The following is a 26,480-nucleotide window of genomic DNA, read 5'->3' on the forward strand; positions in this document are numbered from 1 at the left end:
AAGTGGCCAAGCTCTTAATATTTGTTGACAGATTGATTGTAGGTCTTATTTGTCTTTCCTTATTGATGAATAATATGTGTGATTCTCCCCACAGAACTTTTCCTGTGTCTAAAAGAGAGCTAGAATGAATACTACTTGTGTAATCAAATATGGCTCAAGTGTGTGGCCTCAAATACTTCTGAATAATATGTGAAGAATGTGATAAAAGAATGGAGTAAATAAGCTAATATTTCTCCTAGTTGTCACTTATTTGTTCACTTAGATAATAGGGGTAAAGAAACTTAGGGGTGTATGCACTAATCCTCCTTTGATTCCCCTAAACTTTGTCTCACTCTGATTGGATGATTAATACTTGGGAATGAAATTGATTACTTCACAAGAGGGGAAAATGAGCCCCTTATATGCTACTATACTAGTGGCTATGCTATTGATTACCAATGTACTTAAATTAAATTGGAGTCATATTGAGTCATACTGAGTCAGTATGAATCATTATGAGAAAGGACTATAGAATGCTTGGCAAAGGCTGTGTTAAGACCATAACACTGCCATGCTTTGTAATAATGCTTGGTAAGGGCTGTGTTAGCACTGGCTTGTTGTTGTGCTTTACCAATCATCATCTTTCTAATCATAGTATCAATTTGTCAGGTTTCACAGCTTTGGATACATAGATACAAAATAAAGTGGCATAAAATATTGAAACATATTTGTAAAGTGGCATAGAATGTCAACACATGTTTATTTCATATACAAGAAAGATAAGTGGCATAATAAGTACTTTACATGGACAGCTAAGCCATTTCTTGGTGAAACATGCTTTGAAATGTCCAAATAAAATTAATGTTGTGCATAGAAAAGTTCAAGTGACTTCATAGTTTGAAATAAAGAGTAACATAAATCAGCATAAATCATAATATGGTCATGACCATGCACAAAACAAGCTTTGTGTGTGTCACTGGTAAGTTTATACATTCATTAGGATCAAGGATCACCATGCATGCTCACTAAACCCTTGCAGATCAATCACCTCCAGCTCAAGCTGATCATCCAGGTATTCCCATTGATCCAGACTTGTACCTTGGGCCTGAGGATGATATCATTGATGTTGACAAGTTGCCAGATTCTGCTGATCCTAAGATTGATGCTCTGGCTGCATCAGAAGTGTTTATGTCATGTGAGTCCATTCATTCCAGAGGATTATAGATACTTAATGTATCTCTCAAGCAGACAAAACATCTACTGAACTTCATTTACAACAGTCAGAACTCACTAATGAAGATTTATGTTTGATAGTCTGGGAGTTCTGACCATTTGGGTCATATGAACACACCAGGTGTGAGTATCTGACACAGTAGATCATTTATCTTTGGGCTAATTTTTCTGCAAGTGCAATCCATTCAAGATTGACTCAGTGATTACAAATAACATACTGGGGATCTTCCTGATCCTTCCATTCCACTGTCACTTGAGGCTGAATGACCCTTCCAGATGGCTTGGGCAGAAACTTCCAACAAACTCAGAAGAGCTGATACAGACCTCCAGAGGTTGCAAAGAGCTTAATAGATGAGCATCAAAATGCTCAAGATAGTGGATTCCCTGATCAATCATTTTGAAGATCAAATTCAAATGTAAATTACCGAGTTTCTAATAGTAGTCAAATCACATGTAGACTTCTGAATTTTCATTAACATACCCACATCATGTAAACAACTGAATTTGTGACACATTCCTCTTCCATTTCCAATTGAGTTCTTGAGGCTCAGGAATTCCCAAGTGTCAAACATGGAAGTTTAATTCTCACTTTGGCTCACTGAGTCCTGAGTGTTGAACACTAAAGTTCAATTCTTGCTTTACTGAGGATCACTGAGTCCCAAGTCTGATTCAATGATCAAACTCAGGACTCAGTGATCCTCAGTAAAGCGAGAATTGAACTTTGGTGTTTGACACTCAGGACTCGGTGAGCCAAAGTGAGAATTAAACTTCTGTGTTCAACACTCGGGACTCAGTGGGCCAAAGTAAGAATTAAACTTCCATGTTCAACTCTTGGGACTCAGTGAGCCATAGAGATTGAATAACATTGACATGTACATAAAGGCAGCCAGTGTAGTATAAGTCCATTACTTCTTTCTCCTTGCTCTAGTCACTCAAGGGGTACTGTCTGATGGCTGTTGTGTTGACTTACTCTGGGTTGTCCTCACCAATGGCTCAATTGCTGCTTTTTTTCCCCACATGTTCTTTGGTGCCAGAGACGTGTGCCCTCCTTCCATTGCAACATCCTCCTCAACATTGCTGGTGACTCTGTTAGTCAACCAAGCCAGGAGGTCACCCATTCACAATGTCAGCAATGCACCAGTTTTTGCCAGCTTGACCAGGCAAGGCTTTGGAATTGTATGTGGGACTGCTGTCCCTTCATGTGCTGTCAAAGGACCTGGCTCTCTTCTGGGTCTCTTTTGCAGGGATCTACCATTGGCCATGTCATCATCAGCATCATCCTCCATGTGATGAGAGTCACTCTTGGGATTACTCCCAGGATGACTTTTGGTGTCAGTTGATGAATTCTGAGGCCTTCAGATCATCTGCTTTCTGACTTTAGGAGTCCAATGAAAAGGTGAATTCCCAGATACAACCAATGCTACCATGTCTCCATCTTTGTTCTTCTATGCTTTGAACAGGAATGTTAGACCTTTGCCTTTCTCCTGCTGAGCATGCCAGAAATTGAGTAAGGCCATAGTGTCCCAATTTTGCAACTTCAAAGGCTCCTTCAAGTCCACCTCTGATGGAACATACTTTCTTGCCACAAAGTCATCCTGACTTTGTATGATGGCACTCCATGGCATGACTGCCTTATCAATCCCAGAACAGATCCCTGTGTCCATGCATTCAACAAATTCTCAGGTGTTGCAATGATAGACTCATGATAGTGTGATATAAGAAATGCCCTCACTATGGCCTTCTCCTCCTTGAGTTTTGTTTTGGTGATGTCTGGAAGCAATGGCATCTCATCTCCATTGGTTTCCAGTTCAAAAGCAGGCTTTCTGATTCTTTTTCAACCTCCCTTCATCTGTCATCCTCCATCCTGTGCCCTGGCACCTATCATCACAATGATCAACAAATTCCTTCTAGTAGCCAGAGTTCAAATACTCACTGAACTGTTCCTGTGCATACTCCTGCCAAACTGGCTTGATGTCCTCCCAGTCCTTTATCTTCATGAAGCTGTCCCCATCTCCTAATACCTCATTATCATCATGCCTGCATGAAATGTATTGAGATTGAAGATCTGTGATAGCCAACAAAATTCACTTACATCCTGAACAGCACCTCTCCCTGTTCATTCTTCCAAGCTGACATCACAAATACTCTCATCCTGCATTGCCTCCACATCTCCTTTGAAAAGTGCTCCATATATGCAGGTCCCTTCTTACAAGTGACTTGTGCCTGTATCTTGGGAGGAGGAAAGTTGTTGGACCATTCTTCAGCTGTTTCCTTTGCCTTCTCCAACTTGTCATCAGACAATTCAGCCATGACTCTCTTTACAGCTGCCTGATAATGCTTGAACATACCGGGACCTCCTGGCTTTGCCCTGGACTTGTCCTTGATCCTCTTTAGCACCTCTTCCTGGTTCCACTGGTAGATCACCATCCTAGGTATCCATTTCCTCTCATACTTTATCATGTCCTTCCTTTCCTTCTTTTTCCTGTTGTTGAACAACCAAGTCTTGTATATCTGAGCATTGATGGAAGAATAAGATATTAAAATTTTAGTTTTTCAACACAGCGAGGATGAATCACCTGCTTCCTCTTTTTCCATTGTGCTTGGTCGACCTTAGGAGCAAATAACCTGGCAGCCCTAGCTATGGCAGTGAAAACTGCCCACTTCTCTTTCCTTTTTGCTGAAGTCCACTCAGGAAGGTAGTTCTTCAACTCCAAAATTTCGTTTTCCATGAGCTTCTGTGTCTGTGATTGACATGCCCTATGTCTTCCAGAAGTCAACTGAGTGGAGTGACCTGATCTTGCCATGGTGAATGAGATTGCAGAATGGGCTAAAGATAAGCAAGTTGGAAGTAATAATGGTGACAAGTTGAACTTTGAGCAAAGCCTAACAGTTGGTTAATTGACCCATATTGGATGCAATACCATTAGTGGAAATGAATTTGTAATGATGCATCAAGACTGCATAACATCATATTGCAATAACAATTCATTTGACCTTCCTGAGCTAATGCTTTGCTTGCAACATCAGAAAATAAGACGAAGATAGGTAGATGCACCCCACTGCAAAAATCCCACAGGGTAGAAACAAGGGGGAGCAAAGGTAGGAAAACTTGGGTCAAGGTCCCACTTGCTAGCACAAAATGACATGCCTATGGGTCCATGCCTAACTCTTCCCCAGAATCACTAACACTTCAGCCAGTTGAGGCACCACCTCCTTGGGAAGACTTTCCTGACAATGCTTATGAGCATGACCAAGGCTCATTTGAGCCTTTGCAACTCCCAAAAACCATGGCAAGTTCATGTAAAATGTTGGATTGTCATTCAAATGATAGCTGAGCATAAAAAATGCAGAGTCAGAATGATTACCTCAGACAATGGCTGCCAAGGCAGGAATAGTATCTGCATCACCTCCTGGATTGAGAAGCTCCACCAGAAGATAGGAGATGCATTGTCTGTGACCAGGATGGGGTCTACAAATGTCAAGATTGCCTTGGGGAGCCACTATATTGCACTGGCTGTTTCAGGAGTCAACATTGTTGCAATCCTTTCCACTGGATCAGTCAATGGAATGGTCAATTCTTCAAGCAGAGTTGTCTCACTCATGTTGGACTTGTCATACACCTTGGTCATGATGGCAAAAAATGTCTGGTCCTCACAGATAGGTGGGATTTATTTGAAGAAGGCGAGCATGAAGACTAGCTTGAGCCTGTGTTAAGGTTGTACTCAAGGGATAACTGGATCCAAAGGGCTTCGGCCTCAGTTCGTGTGCTGTGCCCCTTACCCGAGTATTGCCCCTTATTTCAGGAAGGCAAGACTAACATGTCCAGAAGGTCAGACAAGTAGCATAACGGATCTGGACGACTTCCAGATGTGGGATAGGTATCGTAGGGCTAATCTGGATGAGTCCAGACTAGAAACTAATGGTAATAGACTGTTGGAGACAGAGGCAGATATGGATAGACTATAGGAATCAATCCTAAGTCTCAGAGAGTGATGAGAGTGGAGATACTCAAGTCCAGAGGATGGGAATGAGTAGAACTAAGATGATATTCAAACTGAGGTACTATGGAAAGTTACAGGAGGTTATATACTATAGGTATCTAACAGAATGATCAATCAGCAAAGTCTGAGGCTATGTATGAAGCATGTGGATAGTCTATTGGTAAGTAGAAACAGATCACAAATCATGAAACAGAAATGAAACATAGGTAGCGGATAAGGGAGCAGGACAGATATACAGATAACCGAAACACTGGAGTTAGGGGGTTACCAAAAGGAGATGAGTGCTGGTTGTGGATTCAGATGAGTTGTGGACTGGACCAGATGAGTGGACAGATTGAATGACGAGATGTTGGAGGGAGATAAGATGTGGATAGGATCAGAGATAAGATGTGGATCTGAGATGAGATAAGGGTCGGATCTGAGATCTGGATATGCAGATATGACAATGCCATTCTACATTTGCCTTGATCAAGTCTGTTTAATTATATAGTGATAAGTACACTAGCACACAGAGATGGTCTAGAGTTAACGATGCATCATTTGCAGACAAATGAACATGGATTATGCCCTTTGTGAGGCTGCCCAGCACAACATGGAAGGCATCACTGGGGCTGTCACCTTCTATGACATCAACTGTCAATACAACAAGCACTTTTGGGTTCAGGTGGATCAAAGCCAATTTCTTGAAATGGTTCCAGAATTGACCATCATTCCTGGAATTGGGTTGTGGCATGTCCATGGACATCAGGACAGCTGCTATGTCCAATATGCATCAAATTTTATTGAAGGCATCAGTCAGATTGATGGTGAGATCATGGAGATCCCATGGTCACATCTCAACCTGATTTCCCCTGCTGCTTGGGGAATGTCATCCCTGCATCAAAAGGAATGTCTTGATTATCAGATGAATGATTCCAATTTCTGCAAGATGATCCACATGAAAAGGACTCTTTGCTGTAAATACAAGCAGGTGGAGAATGTCATTGCTGAAAGTGAAAAGGTTTTTGACAGACTTGATGAAGCAGCACCTGCAGCTTCAAAGAAAGAATGGTTAGCCAGTGAGAGGATTGCTCAGTCTAGCAGAATAAATAATCCTGTAGTGATGGATGTATATGAGATTAATATCAAGAAGGGTAAGTTGACTTTGGCTCCATTGAAGTCAGAATTAATTGTTGCACTCAGCACTGAGCAAAAAGGAGATCAAGCTTAGGCTGCTGGGGGAGGGTAATGCCTGTAATGCAGCACCTGCTTGCAGATCAGTGGCAACATGGATATCAATGGGGTTGGCAATTGAAGAGGCTCAAATTGCATTGGTCATTGAGCTCCAAAGAATTGGAAGAAGAACTACAGAGACACAGAGATTAGACATTGCCCAGCAACACAATTGTCTCCAAGGCCAGATAGATGGATTCACTTGGTCTGCTCTTATGCATCTGGGAGAGGGATTTGATGCAGATGATGATCCTGATGACTTGAATGTAGACATTCTTGATGATCTCAATCATGACCCAGCAGATTTCACTGACACATGTGATACATGGGCAAACTCCCCTGAGCTTTTTTTTTAATTTTTAATCATTGTTTATTGTCCATTGGGGTGATGCCCTATGGTAGACAAAACATACAGGTATATACTTGTTCATTTACATTTGTTTTGGGGAAATATCATGTGGTGTATGTTCATTGGTCCAGGTGTGGCATGAGGATGGGTAAAGCCAACTAAAGATGATAGGGATATTTTGGGGCTCATTCTTCTGCTTCATCATCTGCAGGGGGTATGACATCTCCAAAGGTGTGTTCTACTGTGTGTACTTGCTATGAAGTGGAGTAAGGGTTTTATACACTTTTGGTTGCTTAGCAAGTTCTTGAGGTGGCTGGCTTGGGGTCCTATCTCGTTTTGGAGTGCAAGTCATTGTCTGGTGTATTTCAGACAGGCAAGTAGGAAATAATGGACTGTTTCTTCATGGCAATGACATTGCTGGCATGTGAGACTGGGGACCTTCTTTATCTGGTGCATGTGCTTGTTCAAAGGTGTGTGGCCTGTGTGTAGTTGGAAGAGTAAAGAGGAATGGTGTCACAGGAGTTTTTCAACTAGCATGGAGAAGTGTTTTGATGGGGTATTCTTGTCAATTTTGTGGAGGCATTCATAGTGTGGTGAGTCCTTCATGATGGTTGCCACTTCAGCTCTAATCTCTTCTTGGAATTGCTGCTTCAGTGCTGACTTGCTGATTGGTAGGGTGAGTTTGATGCTGTTTCTGGTGGTGAGGAGGGTCTTTGGAAGCTCCCTGGGTGTACTACTCTCTCCTCTGGCCACTCTCTTGGCCTGCTCATCAGCTGCTTCATTTCCAGGTATTCCCTTGTGACTGGGCATCCACTGAACCATTAGCTTGCAATTGTCATGTGCTGGGATAAGTCTGTGCAGGTCATCATGGAACTTATCCATGAAGTAATGCCCTGGTTTGGAGACAAACACATTGGTAGCAAAGATGGCTGCCTGGTTGTTAACACCCAGGGACATGGTGCCTTTCCCTCCTGCTTCTCTCAATATCTCCACCACCAATATCATTCCTACCAACTCTCCCTCATAGACCATATGTTCTTGCTCACTTCCTAGGTGGAATCTTCTTTCCTTTGTCATCTTGCTGTTCCTCATCAATACTGCCACTCCTCCAACTCCTCTGTCTATGGCAGAGCCATCTGAATATACTTATAAGTCTTCATCTGCCTCTGTGTCTTGTCTTGCTGCTGTTATCGTATCTTCAGCCGTTTCCGTGATGACATTGGGGGACCATTTAGGATAATGGTGTGTTGGATCTATGGATTTGATGGTGTGGGTTGAGATGGAACTTGTTGAGGAGGTGGTGTAGTGGTGACAGGTGTCTTTTGCCATTGTTGAAATTTCTTCTGGTACATGAGTTATACACTGCACAGATTCCCTTGTGGAGGGGGTGGGTCTTGTCTAGTGTTACCATGTGTAGGGTAGCTCTATTGCATACTTTGCACAATAACTGTTGGAAAGGAAGAATATTAGCGTGTGCATCAAGGACATTGGTAGTGGTAGTTCTCATCCTGCCCATGATCATTGTTGTTGCCATTCTCTGAACTCTTTCCATTTTCAAGGTGAAGCCCCATGCTCCTTGACCTGCATTTCTTTCCTCTTCCTTTCATGATCAGTCCTGAGCACCAGACATCAGCAGCATAGAGCATTTTAGGGATCACTACACCTTCATATAGTTTCTTCAATAATCTGCTGTGGACCCCCTTTGCTGCTCATGTCATCCTCTGGCATGCCATTGTGTAGCGTATTCCCTTCACTAGTGTGTATGTGGTGTATTCCTTGAAATTGAGTTCATCTTTGACGATTACACCTAGGAACTTGTGTGATCTGGATGGTTCAATGACATGGTTGCACATGGTGATTGATTGGTGTGAGGCTGGGAGGGTCTTGTTCCTGTGGTTGGGGTCAGCAATTTGTCTTTGTGATACACAAAGTAAAGCTGTTTTATCTAGTTCAAAATCAGCATTGTGTTCTCTACTCCAGTCTAAAGCACCCCCTTGTTTTTTTATGATGTTCTTAAGCTTTCCATTTGCTTCTTCATAACTTGTGCCTTGTGCTGCTAGTGTGATGTCATCTATGAATCCCAGACTTAGTTCTCCTCATTGTGATGTGACAATCATATTGACTCTAGCCTGCAAATGGTAGTTTTTACTATACTTCTCTTGTTGTTACTTTCCTTAGGTTATGTTCGCATTTTTACTGCTTATATAATCATCTTCCCTTTACCTAGGACTCTACAGTCACTACTCAGTTTCCCCTTGTCTCCAGTTATTGGTTGCTCCCCATTCACTTGGGTTATTTAGTAGCATCCCCTAGTTGTAGCTTCCTAGTTGTAGCTTCTCAGTTCACCAGATAGCTCCTGGAACATAGTTTTCTGTCCTTCAGTGTTAGCTACATGTAGTACAGGAGAGTTGTAAAATAAGAATCCTATTACCAATAAAGGGCATCCTCGGTCAACCCTGTTTGATACATTGAAAAGGTCAGATCTGTAGTCATTGAAGTGCAGTGTCATTGATCTGTTGCTGAGTTGTTTTCCATACCAATTGATGTATTCCATCAGGATTCCAGCATGTCTCATATTGTGTAGCATGCAATTGACCACTATGCTAGGAAATGTGGCTTTGACATCTAGGAATAATATCAAGACATATGTAAGGCTCAGCTGAGGCCCATGCGTCTGTTGCAAATTTCATTAGTAGGTGTAGAGAGTCTACTGTTGATTTTCCTGGACGTCCACTGAAGTGCATTGGTGGGAGGAGGTTATGGTGCTTTGCTATGTACACTAGATTGTTAGCTATGCAGGAGGAGAGAATTTTACCCATGGTGTTGAGCAAGGTGATTGGTTGGTATGCTTTTGGCAAGCTGTAATCTGGCCTTCCTGGTTTTTGTAGCACTACTGTAGATGATAGTTTCCAGTCTTCAGGGTAGTGTTCAAGTGTGAATGTTGCTTGAAAGATGGGTCCCATGTACAGCATTAGGAGGTCAGTACAATTCTTGTATACACAGTTACATATTCTGTTTGGTCCTGGAGCTTTGTATGGGGAGAGTTTGTCTATGGTACAGGAGATTTGGTTGTTAGTAATTGGTGCAAACTCACAGATAGGAGGATTGTAGACAAAATTTGGCTCAACATGTTTGTTTTCAGGTGGCTGTTGAAAGAATACATCATAGAGAAGTTCACTTTTTCTTGCATTGTTCTGTGTGGTGTTCGTTCCATTGGAATCCTGCAGGTCTTTCAGCATCTTAATTCTTGTGTGAACCTGTTCTGAAGGGTCACTGGCTGCATAACAGTGGAAATCCCAGATGTTGGAGGGTGTGATGGCCTTGAGCCATTCTTCCCAGTGTTCTTTCTTTGCTTTCTTGATGTTTTCTGAGAAGTGGTTGCAGGTGAGATGGAACTCTTCATGGATCAGGTCTTGTCGTTGAGCTAGAAGGTTTCTAGCTTTCTTGCCAAGTTTGTGTACTTGCTTTTGTTCAATGTCAAGATCATTTGGATTTTGGTACATGGTCTTCTACAGTTTTGGTGATGGATTGAGTAAGGTGCATGAAGGCAATTTTGAACTCATCTATAGATTGGATGTTAGTGGAAGGAGGGTGTGCATCAAGGTGGGAGGAAAGGACTTCTCTGAATTCATCCCATTCAACATCTCTGAAATTCAGTCATTGAGCGGTGATGATGCATTCATGTTGTAAGTCTAGGATACTAATAATGGCAAAGTGGTCGGTGATAATGGGGTGTAACTGATACTCTATGGAACATTTGGTAAACATTTGCTCAATTTTGGCTGAGCAGAAGACATTGTCTGGCCAGGTGTGATTCTTGGTGTTTGAGGCTTTGAGGGTTGCTATGCTAGGGGGGAGAACTTGGGTGAGGCTGTATTCTGTGAGAAGATTAATTAGTATACCCATGGCATCTAATTTGCCATGGTGAATAGGTGAGAGTTGCTGGTCAATTCCCACATGGGGTGGTGACAGTTGAAGTCACCCATCCATATCATGTGGGTGTTATCTGCTCTATTTTCACCTCTAGTGTTAGTGTGGGGGAGGTTGTGGGAGGCAGCCTCTTCTAAGATTATGTGCCTTTCCAGGAATTGGAGTGTTCTTGAGTGATTGCAGGCATTGTAGATATTATAGATATGTACTTTTCCGAAGTCTCTGTGGATCTCAATGGCCGTGATGTTGGGTGTGTCAAGTGGAATGATATGCCAGTTGTTCTTGGACAACTTCTTGTTGACAAGCAGGATGGTTTGCGACTGTTTGGGATTTGAGTGGTGGTTGGTGGGGTATATTACATCCCAGAACTGTCTAAGGTTGGAAGCATTCACAAGGCCTATGGTGTTGAGGAATGGTTCTTGGATGCATGCGAGATAGTACTTTTCAGGGTTGAGATTTGGAGCATGTGCTCCCAGGCGCTAGAAGATTTTCATAAGTCTTATTGCCAAATTTTAAGGTCAGAGTGGAAAGGTTGTTCATTACTGTTGTTCTGCATTATGCAAAGTCAGGTGGTGAGGGGCTGCCAATGTTGATGTCTGGAGTTGTGGGGGGGGAAACCACAAGGGTGTGGTGTTGGTGGAGGAGATCTGAGGTGGTGAGTTTGGGTGCACATGTGGATCCATGTTGTTTTCATTGGTTGGCTGTGAGTTGAGTCCAATTGGGATCCTATTCAGGTTTGCACGTGGCTGGCAATGTTTTTGCTGTTCTTGTTGCATGTTGAGTTGTTGAGGTTGAAGTTGAGGATGTGGGTGAGGTTGAGGATGAGGTGTTTTCATGAGGAGACATCTATAGTTGCATGGGTGTTGGTGTCTGTTGCTGGTTGGGTCCACACTGGTTGTCTTGGTGGTTCAATCCATTGCTCAGTATTGTTTTCTGTCATTTCCCATGTGAGAGGGTCTTTGGTGGGGAAGTAATGGTACTTTGAGTCTTCAGATCAGTTTTTGAGGCTTTCCCACTTGTTGATGAAGGATGGGCAATCTCTACTCCATAAGGCATGGCCCTGGCAATCACAATTAGCACATTAGAAATAGTTAGGGTCATCTACTTTGCATGCTGCTGTGTGGTGATGCTTGCTGCAAGTTCTGCACATATCATGGTCTTCAGTGCATTCTGCTGTGATGTGTGATCTGTCATAGGATTGACACTTGAGGCATTGTGTCAGTTCTAGAAGGAGTTTACATCTGAATACTTTCTTTCCTTCTATCGATATTCCAAAATGGAGAATTTGGTTGGTGCTCTCTTTAGTCTTGAGGGTAATGATCATGTGCACCGTCCCTTGATTCACTGTAGAGACTCACACCTCTGTATGCCCATAGAGCCCTATATTGTGATGTATCTGTATACAGTTTGCAGAATGAACTCATGGCATCATTCCCTATATCATTCCTTCACTCAGTCTATACATGCGCAATCTTCCCATGCTTCATCACCCATCATCCAGGAGCATCCATCCATTGTCCAGCAAGTCCTACTGGTACATTTTTCGCATTTATTCTTATCATGACACCATATTCCATCATGGACCCTTACTTACATATACCTTCTTCATTCCTGCACCTTACTTGCATTGGCTCCACATCATGGGAATGCACTTAGTCGCCTTTTGCATGATACCATTTGCATTTTTATCATGGAGTTAGCTACCACTTGGTTCCCAGTTAGTATCCCTTAGCATCCCTCAGCATAGTGCACGCATTTTTTGAGCCATAATCAGTAGCATTTGGCAATCTCACTCTATCATCATCGCATTTGTTGTTCTTGTGCCCATCAGTATCAGTCATCATCTTCCCTTAGTCCCCATCACATTCCTAGCCCTTTGCACACTTTTACCTATTTCATGCGACTTTCCCACGCTTCGCGCGCCCTACCACTCTCTGTGCGCACCTTTGCCTTTGTGTGTGTGACTTTCCCATGCTTCACACAACCTGTGGATGTGTTGCACTCGCTTCCCCTTGGGTTGAATGCACTTGCCTTTGCAAAGTATAGCAGCCTAGGCAGAGCTGAGACGACCACACATATACTCTGACTTGGCATCCCTTGTAGTGCCATAGCTTAGTAGTTGATTCCTTCATTGCCTTGTGTCTGGCTATCAGTTTGATCCATTTTGCTTTGGTAATGGTGCCTGGCTTGAGTCTGATGTTTGTTTCAATGTCTGAGTTGGTGCATATTGAGCTGGGGTTGTAAGATGTAGGGACATTTTTGATTATGATGTGGTATGATCAGTCCTTGATGGTGGCATTTGATCTGAAGTTGATGGTGAATTTTGCTTGGTGGGATGGAATGCTGAGTCATTTTGCTGATTCTGCTGAGTCGAGTTCATATAGGATTCCACTGTGAGGGAGTCTTTGTGCTGATTGGAACATTAAGCTGTGGTGGATGGTGAGGCCATCTTTTTCTATAAGTTCTAAGGTTAGTTTTGCTTTTGTGATGAGTTCTGCTTCAGTCAATCCTTGTAGGGTGTCTATTTCACCATATGAGCATCTATCCAGGAGTATTTGTCTTGCTTGTGCTTCTCCATGAGCTAGGAGTTTGGTCAGTGGGGGAGGAGCATTAGTTTTGACTGTGTTTGCATATGTGTGCATCCCTTCAGGTTGCATAGCTTTTGGCATGTCTTGTGACACCTTGGTTACATTTAGGACTGCTTTTTCAATGTTTTCTGATGAGTTAGACAAAGTGCTACGCAGCTCTTTTGCTGCATTTTCTAGGGCTTCTTTGTGAGTCACTGTAGCTTCTTCGATTCTTGTAGCTTTCTCCTCTAGTTGTGTGATTGGTCCTCATATCAAGGCTGAGAATTTTTCTATCAGGTTTGCTGTGTCTAAGTTCTTTTCTGCTTCGATGAGTAGTATAGCCATTGATCGGAGTATGTTGATGTGTGTAGCTCCCACTTTCGCTGTAATGCTGTATTCCAGCAGGGCGTGTGCTATCTGCCTGATAGCATTACAGGTGATGGGAAGGTCTAGTCTGTGAGATAGCAGTAGTTTTTTGGTAGTGATGCTGTTGTTGATCTCAGATCTGGTGTCTAGGTCAGTCAAATGATTTTCTATTTCTTTACTTTTTGATAGCAGGGGTTTGCTTGTGGTAGTCTTCTGTCCTCTAGTGGTTGGTGTCATGGTTGCAATTACAGACTGGTTAGTAGCTTGGAGAGTTTTGGGTGGCATTGGAGCCATGGTTTTGTCTTTATTTTTGTTGTTTTTTGATTTTTGTAGTACATTCGTTATGTATGTAGAGACTAGTAATAGAAAGAGGTAGCAGAGAGGAGACAGGGTAGGTGTTGTTGACACCTTTGATGCCATTGGGCACAAAGTTGGTTGATTTTTCCAGGGTCCTTGAGGGGGTGCCACTTGGTAAAGGACCAAGAAGCATTTCATGAGTTTCTTTCACTCCCCTGAGCTCACTGTCATCCCATTGCCATCAAACCTCAGGGTAGATTGAAGCAGATGCTGTATGGCAGAGGATTTGATTCCACTGGAGATGTCACTTTGTGAAGGGCAGGACAATGATGCCCTTCACAACCTCCGGATTCACTTGTGCAACAAGGCAATCCTATTCTGAACAATGGTTAGGCAGGCCAAATCTCAAGCCCTGAAAACTTGAGCTTGGTCCCAGGTGACATCAGTGCAGCAGGCAGTGTCCCTCCATGCCAGTATATATACAAAGACCAGGAAGCAAATGATGCAAGTTGAGCCAGGGCAAGACCAGCTTCAGAAATACAAACCACTGCTTCAGGAGCAGCTCAAAATCAGCACTGCTGCCAGCAATCCAAATGCCCAAGGTCAGCAAAATGAGTCCCTTGCTTGGTTATGGTCCATTGAAGTGGACCTGGGGGGTCCAGATCACTCATGGAATGAGGAATGTGAGTTCAGGCATGCTTGACATATCCTGTGCTCAGCTGACAGGACCCATCTGAAGTTTACTGAGTTCATTGGCTTCGGGCAAAGGCCCTATGGGATTGGTGGAAGGAAAAAATGACATTGGTCCAATTGGAGATGGATTGGACATGTAAGTTTTTCTTGTGCAAAGTAACCCAATGGGGCAACAGGATGCAGGAATCATTAGTGAAACACCTTCTGGGTCATTCATGCTACTTGGGAAGGCAATCCCAAATGTATTCATTACTGGCACAGGATGCCCAGGCAGCATTTCAAGACCTGCAGAGTGGGTTCATGGACACTTGAGATGAATGAACTTTTTTGCCAATAATATGAAACAGCTACTTCAACCCAAACATTTTAGTCTTGGGAAATGCCCAGATCAACCAATGTTGGAGTTTGAAATTTTTAATCCATCAACTGGTGGCTCATATCTTCACATCCAAACCAACTGTCATTGTGATTGTGATTTCCAGTGTCATACTCCTGCATTAGCCATGCCTGTATTGCATACTCCTCCTGTATCCCCTTCTGATACCAAGGATTCTGGCAATGAATACCAACCCCTCACACCCAGTCTTGCAGATATTGCAGCTACAATGTCAATGGCTGCATTGTATATCTGAGTATCTATCTCCCAATATCAGATGGAGGCTGCCAACATTGAGGAGCCTTCTGCTGCTCCGATCATGCACTTTAAAGCTGGGCTGCAATGGGAGATTGCTGTAAGAGACTGATGACTGCAGTGGTCAATGCTGAGATTTCCAACAGACTTTTGTGACACTCATCCTGCAGTACTTGGCTGTGAGGGACATCATTTCAATTATTCCAAACCCAGTCGCTCATATTCTTCAGTTGTTCCCCCAGCTCACCTGGAACATGGTTCCGGATCACATCTTTTCATCCCACTTATGTCTCTTTCATGATATCACAGATCTGGGAGATCCCTCCAGGATTATATCTGGCTATGATACTTTATGGTGGATCAGATGCACTGCAATCCCAGATGAATTATGGCAATGGGATCAGGTAATGGGTTGCTGTATCTTTCACTACCAGCATTGGCTAGTAAGAACTATGAACAATTTCCTTGAGTGATGATTAATCTGTTCTAGGGTGGCATTGAGGACGATGGTCTGATTCTTCCTGAGCAGGTGGATAACACCTTGGTTCCATCACTGATGGGACTAAAGTGGCTTAGAGAACACCTCCATACATTGGTTGAGGAGCAACAAGAGGGCATCAGTGAAAAGATGGCAGAGATTGAAGTGTACACTGGCATCCTAACCAGATTGAAGAGAGGAAGAGGAGAGTAGTCCTAGTCCTTTAGTTCAGAATGTTGAAGTCCAAACTCCATGAAAATGACATGCTGTCTTCCAAATATCTAACCTAACATTATGTGCTGAGTCCTGAATACTGAATATTGAGTATCAAGTCCAGACAATCATACGGTGACTTGCAAAACCATTACAATGTTTGATACTTTTCAGTGTACACAATATAGTGCCTATGCATGTGGGAATCATGCTTAGTGTTGGTGGGGGCGTGTGAACTACAAACCCTTGGCTACAGACTGACACTTGGATCATGTAATTTGGCCAAGGGGATGTGAAGATATGCCTATTTTAAGACAGAGATACCATTGTAATGGTTTTGCAGTTGTTAACATAGATGGTGGGATCTCGGTCAAATCAGAGGATAGTTACTGTTATTTGCTTATACAAATAAAAATATACATAAAAATATTATGTCTGAGTTTGAAATTGCTCCCACACTTCTTTATTCTTAATCATTACCACCACGGGATCTCTCTCTACTACTCAAAAGAATACCATTCTCTTTCAGCTTAATGCTGGTCATTCTATTCACTCTATTGCCTCCACAACTGATGTCAGCACTACTACTATCTCCAAGCTTCATTAAAAAGAGTGTTCCTACTTGCAAAAGTTCACTGGTGGTCATTCAACCAAGCTTTCCTCAGTCAACACCTGTCATCCTATTTGTTTCATCTTCACTCAGCAGGCAGAAACTGCTATCCAAGTGATCAAATCTTTTTCAAATATTGTCAATTAGCCCCCCAACCCAAGTACCACTTGCTGCTACCTGAAAAGCTGGGATGAGGGCTGTAGTCAAGTTCAAACACTCTCTACTATCTGCCAAATATTGCAAAGCACACTTGGACTTTGGAGGACTGGAAGTTGGTCATATGGTCTGATGAAACCAAAATTAATTACCTAGGGTCAGATGGTTGCAAATGGGCTTGGAAAAAGTCAGGAGAGGGGCATAGTGACAGATTGGTATAAGGAACTATCAAGTTTAATGGAAGTTCTGTGATGATATGGGGTTGTATGACCTGTGAAGAAGTTGGCTATGCTGCTAAGATTGATGGTAGAATTGATGGAGATCTTTATGTTCAAATTTTGAAGGATAAACTTCAGAATTTCCTGGAGTTTTATGATCTTAATGCTTCTGATATCATCTTTCAGCAAGACAATGACCCTAAGCATACCTGTAAAAAGGTCAAGAAGTGACTAGATGGGCAGGAATTTAGGACTATGGTGTGGTCTGCACAATCTCCTGACCTTAACCCATTTGAATATCTCTGGGACCTTGTCAAAAGGAGACTTGCAGAGTATGAGCATCTTCCTAAGGAAATAGTAGGAATGGTTGGGAATAAATATGCATGGGAGCAGTTTCATACTGAGTTCTGAACACTGAGTTCCAAATGTTGAGACCTGAATATTGAATGTCAAATTCCTTGATAGTTAGCTCTTGATATTCAAGATTCAGGTCTCAACATTCAACTATCAAGAATCAAATGTCAAGACCTGGTATATCAAGTTGCGAGTGTGGAGTCCCAAATATTGAGACTTGAATGGTGAATATCAAGTATTGAGTATTGAGATTCAGATATCAAGACCTGACTATTGAATACCAAATACTGAATATCAAGTCCTGAATATCGACACCTGACTATCAAATACCAAATACCAAATACCAAATACTGAGTCCCTAATATTGACACCCAAATCTCAAATATTGAGACCTGACTATTGAGTTGGGTTTCAATATTTGATACTCAATAGTCAGGTGTTGATATTCAAGATTCAGGTGTTGATATTTGGGACTTGATATTTGATATTAGGGACTCAGTATCCAGGTCTTGACATTCAATACTTGATTGTCAGATGTCAAGCCCCAAATATTGAGACCCAACTATGGAATGTTGAATTCCAAATATCAAGTTCTCAATGTCCACTATTGAGTATTGAGTATTGAATATTGAGCATCAAGCATCAAATGTCAAATATCAAGTTTCAAATATCAAATCCTGAATATAGCAAGTATCGAGATCCAGATATCCCATATTGAGTATGTAGTTCCAACTATCAAGTGTCAAGTTCTGGATATTGAGGCCCTCATATTTGAGATCCAGAGATCTAATATCTGGTATTTGACAGTAGGTGCTAACATGGGTAACTACACTTTCTACTTGTTTGATCTTTCACTGTTTGTGATCCACCCTAGCCCATCCACATGACAGAACCCTGGCATAAACATGAACAGAATCCCTCATATACCATGCCCAAGCAATCCAATCCCCTTCCACTGCATGAACCCCATGTCTCACAATCCTTCTGGAAAACACAATCATGCAACCTGGATTGTACCTGAACTCCAGCTGAAGGCTTGGCATACTCATCCAAGCATTAGAATAATTCCCCACAGTAGTGAGAATGTTGAAGCATTCAGGAATAGATAAATGGTCTTGATGATTGGGGGTTTCCCAATTGGAAATGACAGATGGGCTGTTAAATATGGATGCCCAGTACTGGAGAGTCTCTGACATCTTTGGCAGTTCCTTGCTTTCTGCCTTTTCTCTGAGGCTTGAAAAGGCTTGCAAACCTGCCCAATACTGCTCAGGATGTATCACCCTGAGTGCCACTGTTGCAATGGCTGCTGGCCTCGCAATGGCTTTGAGGATCTTCTCAGGGGATGCCCCCTTCAATGATGCAGATACCTCTGGATCTGACTGATTCTAGGGGATTTGTGAGTTTAACTACCAGAATCACCATCTCATCAGATCCTACCTTGTGCCCCTGTTGAAACCATGCTAGAGACAAATTGATGCATCCAGGAGTTAAGACATCATTTTCTGAGCTTGGTTTGAACCACTCTTGATTAGTTTGCCAATTGCTATCAAGCTTGATGCTTTTTTTGAGGATTGGAGCAAGCAAATCAGAGGCCACCCAAATTTCCTTCTGTAGGCAACATTTGATGTTTAATATCCATCAAGTAACAATATATATTACACATCTGGGTGACATCAGTCAGGGCATCCAGGATGTACCATGTGATGATGGTACTGGATGCATCAAGAATTGTAGTGGGTATCTCAACCAACTTTGTGCCCTCATGGCCAGGAGGACACCTCTCAAGCAACTTCTTCTCTCTCTCTCTTCATTATGCCCAGTGTCCTTCAGGGAGATCAATTTGCTATATCTTGCAATATCAATCTGCATCTGAACTGTGATGAAGCAATTTGACTGATAAAACAAATTTTCTGAATCTGCAGGAAGACCCACTGGGATTTTTGTATGCCTTTATCAGGCGATCAACCAATCAATCACAAGCCATCACCAGATCAGTGTCTAGGTTTGGAGAAGGTATAACTGGGTCTCCTCCTGTCTTCTCTGCATTGAATTTCTGTTTGGTATATTCACATGCCTCATGAGTGACAGTCAGGGCCCAAGTGCGCCAGAGGGTTATTTCAATATCGGAAGTGGAAGAAACAGTCATGATGGAATTGATTTTGGGAAATTGGATGCCAAACCCTGCATGTCCACACTTTGGAGTTAAAGGGGGTGGAGATAGTGAGGATCAGATAAGGGAGCCTCGCATGATGTTATTTTCCAAAGATGTGTTATCGTCCATTGCTCAATGAAATACCAGATGATTGGAAGTGTGCTGGATATCAGATATTTGTTTGGTGAGACCTGGGCCTCAGATCTCGGTACCCTTCACTTGATGTTTGGTAGTTGGAACTTGGCTTCTCGTAGGGCAATGCAAGCTGTGTGTATTAGCTACTTGGTAGTCAGTGCTGCATGTTTGCGTCTGTACTGGGTGCCTGATTTTCTGGCACTTGTGACCTTCATCATTAGATGACTTTGAATTATTACCTCCTTTGATTTGGATGATATACAACTACCTACGAAACTCATACATTTTTACAACTTTCAAGTTTCGGGTTTCAATGTTTGGGCTTTGATGTTTGGGCTTTGGGACTCAGTACTTGGTGATTTGAGTTTCAAAATTTGTTTTGATGTTCGAGTTTTGAGTTTTGGGTTTTGGGTGTTGGGTTTATGTTTATGTGTGATAACAACTACCTTGCCCCACCCATCAATATAATATATATCGCTACCTCAGCCTATATGTCCATATGTCCATATAGTATACAAATACCTTGGCCCTTACATCTATGGACTGTCTTCTGAGGTATTGCTGGATTCTGAGTCAACAGGGCACTTGGTTGTGTTGACTTTGATCAACATTGACAGGATCTGAGTCTGAATGTCATTGATGACTCAGATCAAAACTAGTGCAACAGCATTGCTCATATGTCCATATAGTATACCAATACCTTGGCCCATACATCTAAATGATATGTATCTGGGCCCACCTGTCTATATGACATCCCCCTATGTCAGCCCACCCATCTATGTAATATACCCTACATCAGCCCACCTGTCTATGTAATATACCCCTACATTGACCTGCCCATCTATATAATATCTGCCATACATCTCTCTTCAGCCTAGCTGTCTATCATATATGTCTATCCTACTCTACATATTGCCCAGATGGGCCCACCCATCTCCATCAGTAATATTTCTCCCAGCCCATCTGCCATCATTGAGGATATTTATAACATCAGCATAGATGGGCCCACCTGTCCCCATTGGAAATAATATCCCTCCCAGCCCATCTATCATAGTCAGGGATATTTTTACCTTCAGCCCATGGTCTGCTGGCCTGTATCATATGGGATATTATGCATGTCCATTCACTCATATAATATGGAGATAGGTCACTGCAATATGTGTGTCATCAATCTACTCTGTAGCCTCCTTGATGGTGGTAAGGGACAGTCTTCTTGTCATTGTCATCAATCTTGCCATCAAGGCTTGTCACAAGGACAGGGGTGGTTTTGTTTATTGTTGTTGTTATTGTTATTGTATCATTGCTGTCATTTGTCTCTCTATCTTTTCAGTATTGTTGATCATCTCTGACCATGCACTCACATTCAATCTTTTCTATTCTTTTCAGCATCATTTCTTATTTTCAGTTATGACTAGGTGAGTTGTTATAGGTGGGCAGGATCCAGACATTAAGGAGCATTGGTGAGCTCAGCAATTTTTGTTATATCTGTTCACAAAGCTCATTCATTGCAGCCCCAACATCAATAATTCAGGCCTGCATAGTCCCCCATTTCCCATCATCATCAAATGCTCAAATGAAGCCCAAGCTCTCATTATCAATGAACTACAGTCCATAATGTCAGATCTTACACAGCTAACCCCAGTGACCAATGCTGCTCATGCTTTCTCAACATCTGCAGTTGCAAAGAATATCCTTAAAACTCTCTCCAGCTATTTCCTGCAGATCACTTGTTGTTACAGTGTTGTCTTAGGTCACCAAACTGGTATATTTCTTTCATGGTATGTTCTCTAGTTATTCATCAAACCACTTCTCCTTCATGATCAACATGCAGGCCAGAGTGTAAACAAGCAGTGAATGGTTACTGCTCTGCTTTATATATAAAATTTACCTGCTTTTCCATGGAAATGGCATGGTTGATCCTCAGAGGAGAGGAAGACTTGAACATCAGTGCCAATATAAATGAAGTTCCAACTAACAGCAGCAGTGATGATTCTGATGAATCTGACACATCATTCACAGTTGTCAAAGATAAGTATGGATATCTTGTATATGAGTTGAAGTATGCTAAATATTGTATTATGTCTCCAGTGCAACATGGCCTCTCTTTCCTGACTTTGACAGATCACTCTTGAACTCCAAGTTCCATGCTGTGTATGTATATCTACACTATGTCTTTGCCTATCACACTAACATATCTACAGCAACTATCTCCAGTCTTACCTTGTCAAAATCTTTGTCAAGACACTCTACTTTTTACACACAGCACTCAGCAACATGGGAGGTTGAGTGGCCAGTTCATCAGTTCATCTGGGAACTTGGGTGTATCACAGGCATCATTTATGAGTGACCTGCTGATGAAGACAATACCCCAATTCCTTTGTTTGGTGATCTTGCAGACACTTACATCTATGCTCATGGCTTCACTCATTGTGCCATTCTGGGCATCAAGCATGCCCATGACATGACCTCAACTTGTAGGGACTTTGTAGGTATTCTTGTTGGTAAAGGAATGCTGTGGACTGAAGCTACATTCTTGTGGTGTTTGATTACTGGCATTAAGGATGACACTGACTAAGGTTCTTTACATCATGTGAACTATTTTTTACACACTATGTATGCTATGCTATATTTTACTGTTTTTCAGTTTGCTTGATACTGTCCCACTTTGCAGTACTCCCAGTACCATGCCCATAAAATTCAGTGCACCAGGCCAAGTTAGCCACTATCTGTCTGTGATGCACAAGTTAACTACAAGTAATCCATGAACTCCTTGGCATCATTGCAAGAAAACACACCACACTAGTACTCCAGCTGAAAAAGCAGTTCTGAAGCAGAAGTGTGCAGAACACAATGCTGGGTACAGAGAGGCCTTGGAGAATATTAACCAGATAATAATGGATCAGGCTACTGAACTCTGTGTGAAGTTTGGAGGACACAACATTGAGTATTACTATTGAGAAATCTTACAGTACACTCATCACACAAAGAACAAGTGCTCATTGTCATAGTAGAATGCATTTGTGTGACAGGAGATGAAGAACATCAATGATGGTATGTTAGTTGATCATATAAATGTACATAGGCACTAACTGACAGAATGTATTTTAGGAATTCCTGAAGGCAAGAACTGCCACAAGGCTGCACAACATGCTGCTGAGATCTCTGCTCACTGGAAGGGAATGGCAAAGGAAGAAAGGGAAGCTGCAACTGAAGGAGTGATGATAGAGCTTGCAGAGCAATGTGAAAGTAAGGCATTGGCTCCCCACAACGTCCCACTCAACTCATTTCAAGATGTGAACAAGACACTGCAAAGCATAGACAACCAGGTGTGTTTTTTACTCTTGAATATTTAAGTGACATTAACCTATGTAGCTCATGGAATTGCATGCGTGTACAGGAACAGATATCAGAAAATTCTAAGTCCACTTGGCATACCTTAAAAGGCATTGGAAGGGCTCAATTTGCCAGCAGCATCATGAGGTACTTGGAAGCACACCCAAACTATTTGTAAGGCCCTTGGAAGGAGCAGGGGGGCCTTTCAAGATGCTCCCAAGACCATTCCAGGTCCATAGTGCCAGTTTTAAGGTACATACCTGGAAGCTCATTCCAATGGAATTACATAATTCCAAGGTCCTTGAGAACTGCTTGCATTATTGCATGCAATGCAGTAAAATTTGGATAAAATTGCAAAATGAACTATTTAAATCTACATTACATCCAGGTTCAATTGCGCTTCATCTTTTCTGTGGACATTACTTGACATTCCAAGGACCCACAGTAGCAGATAATCAGTAGCAAAAATTGTAACTAACTTAAATTCAAAGAAAGATCAGAGCCATTAAATGGAGGATTATACTGGTAGCCTCACCTTCAAGTGCACAATAGGTTCAGGTCCCTAGCTGGCATGCAGTGCAGAACAAGGTACAATAGAAGTGAGATGAGTGGTGTTACATTGGAGTGGAGGGAACAGGGTGCAATAGAAGTGGGATGAGTGGTGTTATATTGGAGTAGAGGGGATGACCACAGTTGATGACTTGAATGAATGAATTGATTAAATACCATAGACAAGGGCTATTGGCATGCTCATCAGTGCCACAAATACACCATGAAGGAGTCACAAACATACCATAATGCTTGTCATTATCAGGACTAGTTGCTCATGGCACAGCCAGAGAAGGGTGAGGTGTGGAGGGGAGCCACCTCTGAGGCAACAACTTCATTTCTTTATTTTCTCCAATGGTCTTGACAAGCTAGATAACACAAGGAAGAAACATTTAAATTGTTCAGGTTAGAAAATGTGATAGATGCAATAATGGAAGAGAAAATACTTACTTCATGCCATCTGAACCACTGTGTGAGTTCCTTGAGTTCCTTGATGAGCTGGGAAATGGTTCCCACAGAGCAAATGTAATCCAGAAACATTGCCTGTTGGGTGAGTTTGATGGACCCAGAAGATAATTCAGAAGAGCTAGGAATACAACTATGGTCCTGGACCAGGGTGTGGTAGTTGACAACATCTGATTCAGAGTTCATCAACATGGTTTGTGTTGATGATAATTGTTGTTAAATTTGTCACAATGGTCCAAGTAAAATTCCAAAGTGCAAGTTCAGTCCAAGCCAAGTCTAAGATACTTACATCAGTATTTGACCTTATTATGTGCACTTATCCTTAATTGGAATGCATTTTGAGAGAATGCAAGGATTCAGAGGGGCAATTTAAGGCAAATTGAGGAATTTCTAGGTGGGAGTGACAGGATATGAAGGAGGGAAGATGACAGACTACTTTTTCCATGAAGACTTCCAGACGTTAGAACCACTCAGACCCGCTGTCAATTCTAAATCACCATCAAGAGCAGTCTTGCCCTTTCCACGTCTTGGCTTGGGCTTGGGCTTGGGCTTTGTGGTCATGTCAGTGATTTCAATGGTATTGTGTTCCACCACTTGATCCTGTGCATCCAAATCTAAAATTACTAGTTCTTGCATTGCAGTAGAGATAAATCCTGAGGGTCTGCTTTGAGCTGCAGCAACTGCATCTGAATCCATTTCTGTATTGTCAATAGAGACTTGAGGTGGGGGTTTGTTAGGAGGCAAGGATCTGGGCAACACTGGTGGAGTGCTGGCACTGAAGACAGGTGCTTCCACCCCATCTTCCAAGGCACATTCAAAATCTTCTTCCCATGTGTCAGTTGGGTTCCCTTGTGCAGTGATTTGCTAACAGTCATGGAAGTGGAAACTGAGAAAATGAAGTTGTTGAAAAATGTAAGGATGTCTTTAGACCATTTGTCTCTGCTTGTCAATTGTTGGCAGTACCAATTGTGGTACTCACAATATGGTATATAACTCTCAGCTCCCACTGGAAGGAGGTCTTTGTTGCCAGAGAGGAGAAAGATCGCCTGAAAACCAAGTGTGAATGAGTGAAATATGAAAGCACAAGACAGTGATAACTTATGATGATGGCTGCTGCTGCTATCATGCCTGGAGTTGTAGTTCGCAACTCCCAGATCTTCACCTTCATGTTTCTGGCTGGGATTGATGTGGAAGATAGCAAACTCTTGCCAAAAATCGAGACTCTCAAAATCTGTAATCATGCCTGGTCAGTCATTATGTAGTGCACATAATGAAAGGAAATACAAACCTGAACAAGCTTGGCTATCTTTAGAAAGGTCTGTGATGATGGATTATCAGGATTAGGAAATAGAACTGGCACAAACTTGGTGTAAGCACTACTTGGATTCACAAGCAGGGCCTGGCATTTGGGTTCAGTGCTTCATTTGTAGCCTGTAAGAAAGATGTCTGAGCTCATGGTGAAAATTGCACCAGCACACAACTTGACATTGGAAACCATCTCAGAACAGATGGGATTGATGCCTTTTGCAAACTAAGTGGGTTATAATGAGATTTGAGGAAGTTTGAACCAAAAAAAAGTGGCACATACACTACTCCCAAAGTTTTTGTGATTCATCAACTCATGGTCAGTCTGAGGAATGAAGAGGAACAACTTGGCTTTGACACTGTCCTCAATAGCAAGTGGAGAGAGCCAGCACTCTTTGCTAGAGAGGTTGATGTTAGGACACATGTGCAAAGGGAACAGGTTTGTGTCAATCCATAGACAGCATGCCATGGAGTACTTGCACCCATGGGCCTTGATGACATCTTGCTTCACCACAAGGGCAAGTTCATTTGCTGCGAGCTTCTTCTGGCCTTGAGAAGCTGAAGCCTCAAGGAGTGCATTCTTCTTCAACAGCTCTCTGCACCAGCTGCACATGTTGAGTAGAAGCTTTTGGGCAATTGCAAGGGCCTTCCATAAACAATTGTAAGTGGATATAAAGCAGTTAGACCTGGGAAGACTTATTTGATGGAGCTCTTGAGGGGATGCAGCATCTGGAGGAGGAGTGATTGCCATGTGAACTCACATGAGCTCCTCATTGGAGTCAGACTCCTCATCAGAACCAGAACTGTTGTCTGAGCTACTGTCAAATGAATTGTTTGTTGTTGGGTCTTGATGCTGGGGCATGGTATTGCTAAGATGTGAAGGCACCTGAGACTGTACTGAAACAAAGTTGGTCGCCAATAGTGAGCTGAAGAAATACAAATCAGCACAATGACCTTTATATTAATATGTATTGGGAACCTAATCACACACCAAAAAATTGCCTTACACACAAATATGTATTACTCATCCTAAATACATACTCATCCTGCATGCAAAAGTAATAAGATTGTCAGTGATAATAAATTAAACAGGTAAACAACTTCGGCTCAAGGTAAAGATACACACCTATTGCATTTCCATCTGCAGCAAACAGTATAGCATCATTGTTGATTTGAAGTGATGATATAACCAAGGCAGCCTTATATTATCCCAGCATTGTTGTAAAAAAGCATGAGTATATCTCTTGTAGAAAA

The 26,480-nt window shown here is 42.2% G+C and overlaps 9 protein-coding genes across 9 annotated transcripts; 4 read left to right on the forward strand and 5 right to left on the reverse strand.

Moving 5' to 3' along the window:
• Window positions 1-927: 927 nt before the first annotated feature.
• On the forward strand, window positions 928-1,307 carry BJ212DRAFT_1479226 (uncharacterized protein; the record flags this gene model as incomplete). The annotated part of the gene is made up of 3 exons (XM_041339838.1): window positions 928-958; window positions 1,019-1,174; window positions 1,228-1,307. 3 exons carry the CDS (start codon window positions 928-930, stop codon window positions 1,305-1,307), a joined length of 267 nt encoding a protein of 88 aa, XP_041194790.1.
• Window positions 1,308-3,300: 1,993 nt separating this feature from the next.
• BJ212DRAFT_1268423 (uncharacterized protein) lies at window positions 3,301-3,717 on the reverse strand (the record flags this gene model as incomplete). The annotated part of the gene is made up of 1 exon (XM_041330728.1): window positions 3,301-3,717. A coding segment is annotated over one exon (417 nt), but the record flags the coding sequence as incomplete, so codon positions are not given.
• A 965-nt stretch (window positions 3,718-4,682) lies between these two features.
• On the forward strand, window positions 4,683-4,910 carry BJ212DRAFT_1268661 (uncharacterized protein; the record flags this gene model as incomplete). The annotated part of the gene is made up of 1 exon (XM_041330742.1): window positions 4,683-4,910. A coding segment is annotated over one exon (228 nt), but the record flags the coding sequence as incomplete, so codon positions are not given.
• Window positions 4,911-5,835: 925 nt separating this feature from the next.
• On the forward strand, window positions 5,836-6,054 carry BJ212DRAFT_1204717 (uncharacterized protein; the record flags this gene model as incomplete). The annotated part of the gene is made up of 1 exon (XM_041329141.1): window positions 5,836-6,054. A coding segment is annotated over one exon (219 nt), but the record flags the coding sequence as incomplete, so codon positions are not given.
• Window positions 6,055-6,117: 63 nt separating this feature from the next.
• BJ212DRAFT_1200939 (uncharacterized protein) lies at window positions 6,118-6,583 on the forward strand (the record flags this gene model as incomplete). Its single annotated transcript, XM_041329071.1, has 2 exons — window positions 6,118-6,346; window positions 6,396-6,583. Coding segments are annotated over 2 exons (417 nt in total), but the record flags the coding sequence as incomplete, so codon positions are not given.
• Window positions 6,584-8,702: 2,119 nt separating this feature from the next.
• Window positions 8,703-9,337, reverse strand: BJ212DRAFT_1235108 (uncharacterized protein; the record flags this gene model as incomplete). The annotated part of the gene is made up of 2 exons (XM_041329527.1): window positions 8,703-8,859; window positions 9,138-9,337. Coding segments are annotated over 2 exons (357 nt in total), but the record flags the coding sequence as incomplete, so codon positions are not given.
• A 3,343-nt stretch (window positions 9,338-12,680) lies between these two features.
• Window positions 12,681-12,983, reverse strand: BJ212DRAFT_1268627 (uncharacterized protein; the record flags this gene model as incomplete). The annotated part of the gene is made up of 1 exon (XM_041330740.1): window positions 12,681-12,983. A coding segment is annotated over one exon (303 nt), but the record flags the coding sequence as incomplete, so codon positions are not given.
• A 5,155-nt stretch (window positions 12,984-18,138) lies between these two features.
• Window positions 18,139-18,591, reverse strand: BJ212DRAFT_1268328 (uncharacterized protein; the record flags this gene model as incomplete). Its single annotated transcript, XM_041330724.1, has 1 exon — window positions 18,139-18,591. A coding segment is annotated over one exon (453 nt), but the record flags the coding sequence as incomplete, so codon positions are not given.
• A 5,762-nt stretch (window positions 18,592-24,353) lies between these two features.
• BJ212DRAFT_1479231 (uncharacterized protein) lies at window positions 24,354-25,977 on the reverse strand (the record flags this gene model as incomplete). The annotated part of the gene is made up of 2 exons (XM_041339839.1): window positions 24,354-24,785; window positions 25,510-25,977. 2 exons carry the CDS (start codon window positions 25,975-25,977, stop codon window positions 24,354-24,356), a joined length of 900 nt encoding a protein of 299 aa, XP_041194798.1.
• Window positions 25,978-26,480: the final 503 nt, after the last annotated feature.

Source organism: Suillus subaureus, assembly GCF_016647635.1.
Source record: "Suillus subaureus strain MN1 chromosome Unknown BJ212scaffold_10, whole genome shotgun sequence".
Lineage (NCBI taxonomy): Eukaryota > Fungi > Basidiomycota > Agaricomycetes > Boletales > Suillaceae > Suillus > Suillus subaureus.